Source organism: Anneissia japonica, unplaced genomic scaffold, assembly GCF_011630105.1.
Source record: "Anneissia japonica isolate Jap-2015-1 unplaced genomic scaffold, ASM1163010v1 scaffold16139_len8943_cov103, whole genome shotgun sequence".
Classification (NCBI taxonomy): domain Eukaryota; kingdom Metazoa; phylum Echinodermata; class Crinoidea; order Comatulida; family Comatulidae; genus Anneissia; species Anneissia japonica.
In genome coordinates this window covers 1-8,929 of record NW_022719685.1, presented here as the reverse complement: position 1 = coordinate 8,929, position 8,929 = coordinate 1, and the positions used below count along the sequence as shown (strand labels likewise).

General features: G+C 31.3%; 1 protein-coding gene across 1 annotated transcript; it reads left to right on the top strand.

Moving 5' to 3' along the window:
- The first annotated feature begins 791 nt into the window (after nt 1-791).
- On the top strand, nt 792-5,424 carry LOC117110967 (tripartite motif-containing protein 2-like). The gene is made up of 3 exons (XM_033253816.1): nt 792-838; nt 1,410-1,606; nt 2,955-5,424. Exon 3 carries the CDS (start codon nt 2,955-2,957, stop codon nt 5,148-5,150), a length of 2,196 nt encoding a protein of 731 aa, XP_033109707.1. The 5' UTR covers nt 792-838; nt 1,410-1,606; the 3' UTR covers nt 5,151-5,424.
- The last annotated feature ends 3,505 nt before the right edge of the window (nt 5,425-8,929 follow it).

Here is an 8,929-nt window from a genome sequence, read left to right as displayed (position 1 = left end):
TACACAATGCTACGCCTCAAGAGGGCGTTCGGCCAGATAAATCTGGCAATACGGCTAGAAATACTATCGTATATTATATATGATACCATATATATATATATATATATATATACCCTCTTTTTTTTCAATCTGGCCTTTTAATTGCATATACAGTAAGTGGTCATGTCCTAAATTTATTCAACTTATTTTGACTACCTTTCACACTCGCTACACCTTTTATTTAAATAATGACCAGGTTACTATTGAACGCGTTACTTATTTTATGACAATGTATTTCATAAGTTCTGTTTCATTTGATTCGTGTTCCGGAGTACTGTATGTATATATTTTTGTGAAAATAACCAATAAATCAAATCAAATCATCAAGGACTACTTTTGGAACAGGGGTTTTTCATGGTCCTTAGCAGCTTTGGCCTTTTTAAGAAAAAAAAAAAATTATAATTATAATAATTTTTAAGAAAAGAAAAGAAAAAATTAGGTAAGGTAAGTGTTCTTTCAGTCCCACATAAAAGTTCTTTAATTTCAGATGGTCTTTAGTAACTTGGTTTTATACTGGTTGACTAGTGTAAGTCAAAAATACAGGCCCAGCTTACAACTACAGTACAACCAAAACTCATAAACGTTACAGTAAATACAACCTATGCCTCCTTGATAAAACTTGGTTAACAGTATACAGTAGATTTTTTGTAGGTCAAAAGAATAGGATAGAATCAATTTTGTTTGAGGGCGCTGTTTACTTAGAAACTAGTCTGTGAAGCCAACGGGAATTCCCACTAGTATTTATAGGGCGTGCCATTTTGAGTGTACGAACACCATTTAAGTGTGGTTAGCCTCCAAGGTATGTGTAGTGGGTATATTTTAAGTTTTTTATGTACATTTAGCATGCTATGCACCATCTATTGAATATGATACTAACAGGTAGAGTGCTATCTGAAATATAGAATTAGTAGGTCATAGTAGGTCAGGCATATAATGTTTATATAAACATTTATCCGGCTCACTTTATTTCTATAATAATAGGCAATCCCACGACATGGTGTTTGTGTATTCGGTCTATAAAAGTCCCCCCCCCCCCCACAAAGAGATTGTGCTGCTAGAGTTAGTAGGTCAGGCACATAATGTTAATATAAACTTTTTAGCAAGATCATAGCTGCAGTTTCTGTCTATGCTTTACTACAATAATAAGCAATCACACATCATTATGGTGTTTGTGATATTCGGTCTAGAAAAAACATTTGTAAAGCCCCCAAGAGAGTGTGCTGCTATTTTGAATTAGCTAAAAGGCCAGGTTCATAAAACTCGCCTACATATAGGTATGTGTCTTGGCTGTGACATCAGACATTCTCTGGCATCATCACTGCCCTGGATTTCCAACTAAACATGATTTCAATTCTTGTTTTTCATTTTAGAGTTATTATAAGCTGTACAAGACCAGCACAAGAACTAAAACCTTGTGGCACATTGCATTGAACTTGGTACCTCTTCACACAATCAGTGAATTCAATGAAAATTTCATCCTGCAAATAAGTTTTACAGAAGACACACATTCAACTGATTTAAGGTCAAAAGGTACACCTTCATTTCTACCAGTCAAGAGTCAATCAAGGTAAGAAATTGATAATTACATTATAAATATCTATTGATAAGTATAATTAATGATTATAATAATAATTATAATCAATAATAATAATCATAATAATAATTAATAATAATAATTATTAATTGATAATTAAATTATAAATATAGGAACACCTGATAACAGTTAAAAAATTGATAGTTACATATAAATATTAATTGAATTATAATTAATAATTTAAATCAAAATAATTATAATAATTATAATAATTATAATTATAATCAATAATTATAATTAATTATTATTATTAATTGATAATTACATTATAAATAAGAATACCTGATAATATGAAATCTTAAGTATGAAAACATATTTCAACAAAGAATAACAGTAGACATAAACAATTTAGCAGTATCATTCTTAAAAGTAATTAAAATGTTGGAATAAAAAATACTGATTCATTTATTAACTCCAACATCAACTTTAACAATGTTACTTAATTTGTAGTGGCGATGTAGCTTAGTGATGAAACTAGCCGCTTGCTTTACAATAGAGTTCTGAGTTCAAATCATGTGACAAAACATCATCTCTACTCACAGACCCAATTCACATGTGTATTAGATTAAACATACAGTGTTTGGTATTAATACACCATAACTCACAAATTCAAAATTTTCAAAGACCTATTTCCATTGCGGTATTTAAGTGGTTAATTTGGCAGTACACTGGGACACAATCCCCTAATCTTTTCAGAAGATATACTGCATTATTTAACATGTGCCATATTGCACATGGAACCATTGGCTTAAACCAAAGGATGGCAGGGGCGGACTTAGGGGGCCCCACCCCCCCACCTTTTGAGAGGTAAAAAAAAGAAAAAGAAGAAACGAAAGCCCAGAATGCCTCAAATGTTATTTTCAGGCGTCTAGAACACAATAATTTTGTGGGAGAATGCCCCCCGGACCCCGTAGTTCGGTGTTGTCTCGATCGGACCAAATTTCGGCCTCTCCTTTTGGACATCTCTGGATCCATCCCCTGAATGGTGCATTAATATGAAAATCTGAAAGCATACATAGACATGGATTGGCACTTAAAATCTCTCCTGCCTGTGCCACCTGTGTAAGGGACAAGTGGTACTGATGCTTTACTATGGTTTCCACCAATCTCCAGGAGCCCAATGAAAAGACTTTTAGAAAAGTCCCTTGTGATATCTTGTAATAATCTGGATAATAGTCTTGATATACCCATGGCAATAAGGAATCATTAAAAGGATGAACTTGTGACATTTATGTCTGCTGTGAATTGTGTTCCTCAAACTGTTACTTTTATTCTTTGTCTCAATCAGTTCACTATAAAATGTACATCCATTACTTTACAGATGTCTGTATCCAAAGCATTGCAATTTATGGATAAAAAAGATCTTGAGTGTGCCATCTGCCTCAACAGGTTTCACCAACCAAAAACACTGAAATGCATGCACACCTACTGTCTACAGTGTATCCAGAAGTGGGTGGAAACTCATGGGAAGATGAAATGCCCAACATGCGGACAAGAGCATGATTTAACAAAAGAAGATTTACAACAGCTCACTTCAACCACAATGATAACTCAGCTGCTAGAGTATGTCATAAAAACAGAGGATCAGAAACCATCTAAATGCTCTGTTTGTGACAATCAACCAGCATACCACTGCTCAACATGCCAACTGTATCTATGTGATGGTAATTGTTTTAAACAACACAAGATACTACCTTCCACAAAGGATCATCCACTTTACAAACTGAACATGAAGGAACAAGATGGCAAACCAACCAATTGCCAAGTTCACTGCAATGCACCACTTGAATTTTACTGCACCACTTGCAACAAATCAGCATGTAAGCAATGTGATCACATTTTTAACTGTCTTCAAAAACATAAAGTGATTCCAATGTCAACTGCTGTAGACAATTTTAACAAAGAAGCAAATGAAGTTGTCAAGTTAGCTCATGAATTTGAAGACAGATTAACAAAAAAATTGGAAACCATAACTAAAAATGTATCAGAATTCGAATCGCAACTAAAGTTATGTAGATCAGCCATCGAAATTCAGGAAAAGAATCTTATCATGAAAGTTCGAGATAAAAGCAAACAATTAATGTCAGAACTTGAAAGTATGTACAAAGAAGAGAAAGAAAATATTGATAGTGAATTTAACGATATCGATTCAAAGATGATGCAATTAAAAAATCTGATAGTCTTAACCAATACAATTATGAACAAACCTGAAGAAATAGAAAATCTTAGATCACATAATACAACTATCAATGTTCTAGGAACAGATTTTGATAAATCATTCCATAAAACAATTAGTACACCAAATTTTATTCCATATACAAACTTGGATGAGTTGATGAATACAGAGGGAATTGGTAAAATCACAACTGCTGATAGATTGATATACGAGGTTGCTGAAGATGATGGAGCAATTACAGTCACAAAAGTAGAACCAAATAATATTGTAGTGAAAGTATCAACTCTAGCAGAGACGGATCCACGCCAATTAGCCGCAACAATTATAAGTTCATCAGGAGAAGAATCTCCCACTCAGATAGAATATCAGGGAAGTGGAGAGTACAAAATATCAGGTAGATACAATGTGGAAGGAGATTGGCAAATGAAGATAACTGCTGGAGCTGCACACATCAAAGGATCTCCAGTGAATATCAAGGTGGAAACAGAGGGACTTGTTCATACCATTGGGAACATATCAGATTATAAAGAACATAAAAAATTTGAGAAAGTGACAGATGTAGCATTAGGTACAGATGGATGCATATTAGTATCAAGTAATAGTGAAGAAATATTGAAATTCCATCAATCAGGTTCATTAATTGCTTCAGTAATTTTGAATTACTCTTTTGTAGACTTTAATTCAAAAAAAATACATACTAATGTAATCACAGCGGGAATGCATCGTATGGGTGATGGTTGCATGCTATATAGTGCATTCCAAAGAAGAATTATATTTAAGTATGATGATACTAATCAATGTATACTTAACATTAATAGTAAAGATTTGCAATATCCATTTGGTTTGACAGTTGAAGAGAAATCAAGAGTCCTGTATGTAGCAGATTGTGAAGCTCACTGTGTGTATAAATTCAATGTTGATAAAGGTCGCCTGCTGGGTAAAATAGGTTCACAAGGTAGTGGAATAGGTCAATTAAAGGAACCACAAGATGTCACTTTAACTAAGGATGGTCATGTGATTGTTGCTGACTTTGGAAATAACAGAATACAAATGTTTGATGCAAATGGTAAGTTCATGAGAGTTTGTATAGTAGGTTGTGGGGAGGAAGATGGTAAAGTTATGTGTCCTCATTCTGTAACCATGGATATGGATGACAACTTAATAGTTTCAAGTAATCATAAACTACAATTATTTGACAAAAATGGTGTCTTCATAAAACGAATAGATCATAAAGATGATGGATTATATATTCCATTAGGAATCACAGTAATCTCCAACAGACCAAGAAGAGTAGCGGTAGCAAATCATGGGGAAAATAATGTTAAAATATTTGAGTATTAAATGGCATAAAAAATACAATAATTATTAGTTCATTCATTTTTAATCCATCTTTATCATAATAGTCATTTTTCACTTTTAAAAAAAAGCAATTACAATAGGAAACTATTACATATCAGAATCGGAATTATGAATAACTTTATTATCTCCAAATGAAGAAATTAAATACTTGATAAAATTTAAATAACAACATAATGTAAATAATTGTTCATTTAAAATTGGAGTTTTATTCATGCTGGCACTGCAAATTGTAAGATTCAAAAAGCAGATAATAGATAAAAATGTTTCCGTGATGGATTCAAGTTTTTTTTCATTAATTTTTTTTTTTTACTTTGTAATCATGAAATGTAATTCAACTCTTAATTCGTACGCATTAATGAGCTGCCATATTTTATGAAATTGTTGTTGTTTTGTGGTTTTGAATAAAGAAATACCGAGATATATTATTACTTTAATATTCTATTACTCAATCTTTGAATCTTGCAATGTTAAATTAAATATTAATGAAGGAACTATACAAAACTTGAAATCATTCTCAAAATAGACAAATCAAAGAGATTTTCTATGTTTCTGTTGAAACTTTTCTTCTTGCAAATAATATCCCTCCTATTAAAGACCACTTTTGGGACTGTGGTTTCCATGGTCTTGTCTCTAATTAGATTAATACTAATAAAGATAAAAGACATTTGTTAATATGGGACCACAGAACAATGGTCTTTAATTGGAGGAGCCTTTAATTAGAGGGAGACCTGTAATAAGACATAAAGGTGCACAAATCTACTGCAGTAGTACTCAAGGCGACATCTTGATATAATGAAAATCCCACCTGGCGCTTGTAATATAAAATTTGAAATCGATACCAATCATTGTGATCTGGAATCATTAATTGAATGTTATTATTCTATGTTCAAATCAAATTTCTCTTTAATTGCAATTTCATATATTTATTTTCAATCTCTTGACAAAAAAAAGGGTTGAAGGAGCCAGGGAAACCACAAGTTAAAAAACTGCTATCAGGTGATGTGCTAACCAAACCTCAGTGCCAACAAAGACAATACAATTTAAAAAAAAAAACATTAAAATATGCTATAAAATAATACATATAAATCAAAAAATTTAACTAAAGACCTATGTTTGTGGTTTTTAAATTCCTTTTTGATGTTTCATAATCTTGTTTAATTTGGTCATTTGTGTGTGATTTTTGGATTCTGTGGTGTAAATTTGTGTTTGTCCTGTAATTTTAAGACTATTTTTCATACTTTGATGACATTTTATCGCAATTCAGCTTTGTGCTGCGATGATATTTTGATTTTGATTTAAAAAAAAATAAAGATACCTTGATATATATATATATATATATAAATACAAACACAGATAATCATTATGCTAATTTATAATTACAATATTGGCAGGCACAAAGGAGTATATACAAAATTGAAGTTTAACAATGAAAATATCAAAATATGTATTAAAATAATATTAGTAACATGGAACATACTTTTATCGTACATTATAGAAAAAAATTATCGCAAATAAATGTATTTAAAAAATGTTGTTGCTATACCAAATGGAACTATAGGCTTGAAAATAGTGTGAAACAAAAGTACAGCAGAGCCCTGTTTAAGGAACACCAATTAAATAAATGTGAAATTGTTCCCTTTACTAAAGGGTTTTGGCACAAAGTCATAAAATGATGATATATTTTCTTAGAAATTAAATTTTAATTGTATTAACCTGTTACAATTGAGTTAACCTAATTTTTAACAGTTAAATTTGTAATGTAAATTAAATTCTTACGATATGAATTAAAAATAAATATAATATTAAAATACATAAGTTGATTAATGACCAAAATGTTAAAACTCCAATCACTGCCTATTAAATGCAGTATTCATAAAAAAATGCATTCACATTTACACTTATTATTTTAAACTAGGTTATTTTTTGAAAAAATTATGATTTACGCTAAAAGAAATTTTGAGCATATATGATTTTCTCAAAGACTATATTACTAGGCAAATTCAGTTGTAGATTGCTTTCATTGTTTAACTTGCTTGCCAATGCCACAATTTAATTACATAAAGAATTTATCAATCTAATTTACTGAACATTCTAGATAAGATCTTGAGCAGTATTGTGTACCCTATTTATTTACAGTTTAGATTTGTACCCTGGCTTTGTTTGTTTACTCGTTGAAATCCGTTTCAAATATTTCAAATAAAAGATTGTAACCAGCAATGGGAATTATATAAGCTGAATTAGGATTTTTGTGAATTTTGGTTTGTTCGGGTGTGGAAAACACAAGAATTTTGCTTAGGCCTAACCTCAGTGTGTGATAAACAACGTATGTATGGGCTTATTCAACTGGTTCATTTCGTTAAGTATGAATTTTCGTTGCGTATTATTTTCATTCGACTGGTTCGTTAAATAGACTTCGTTGACAATGAAAATTAATGTAAACCAGAGTGCGTTAATCAGCGTTATCCATGTGACCAAAAAAAACATGGCCGACTGGTTAGTTTATAAACAACATTTGCATTTAATAACTTGTATCAAATTTCATAAAATAAAAATTATAATATTTACCCACATGGAGTCAAAAATAATTGTAGGCTTACAGAATTCAGAAACTGGATGAAATTTTTTTTTTTGTGAAAAACCCATACTACTACAAGTTGAAGCAATCTTGATTACGCAACGTGTATCGCGGTAACTATACAGCCATTTTGTTTTGTCGAGTATTTACAAGTTATCTATACGACTGGTCGTCTTTTTTGAGTAGCATTTTACCGCTACGCAGGTGTGCGTGGTTTAACAAAGAATGACCAGTCGAATACAGCCATACTTATTAATTTTTTAAGGTTTTTTTTTCTTTGTTTGAATATTACTACTTTTTAGAATCTTAAATATGTGGTATAATTGTATTGCTTTTAATAGTGATCTCAATTGTCATTCCATACTGAACAGTATACTGTACAGGTCTCTAATTAATTAATTAATTAATTAATTAATTGCTATATAAATAGTAAAATGCAGGTGTAATAAAACATTTCTTGTAATTTTAAATTATACTGCAAGCGAATTACCAGTGTGGGATTCTTTATTTGCTGTTTAATTTGAAGGCATAGTATATAGGTTTCTACAGTATAAGGAATGTGGATTTGTGAATATTAATTAAGTTTGGTACTTGTATGCTTGGGTAGGTTTAGAAACTTAGATTTAGATGTTGTAGTGAGTGTAATCTATATTTGGTTTTATTTTAGGTTTACAATTCCTACTTTTATTGATCTAAATATCTATATGCTATATGCATGAATATTTTTTGATGAATAAAGAATTTTGAAACCTAAAGTGTTGGCAATTGCTTACCTGTCATTGGAGACCTACAAAATCTCAGGCATGCCTTGCTTTTAAGCCTTCGTCCAGTTTGAAGTCTGTCCACTTAAGTTGAGGGAGTAGTGAATATGTCAGGGTGACAGAGGGATCAGACACCAATTTTTTTTCGCATGAATGGAATGCACTCCGCATCCTATACCTCAAATTGAGACTATAGTGCAATAATTCCATGCTGGTAAGTCACCTGAAATTAGATGAGAATGAAGTTTATAAATCATATACACCAATCACAACATAGATAATATACACAGGCCGACATTCCACAAGCTTTTCCATACACAGCACTAATGGTGGGGAACTGGTCTCTGATGTGACAAATATCAAATACATTAAATGTGTATGGGATAGGCATCATAGTAATATTAATGAAGAACTTAATTACTATG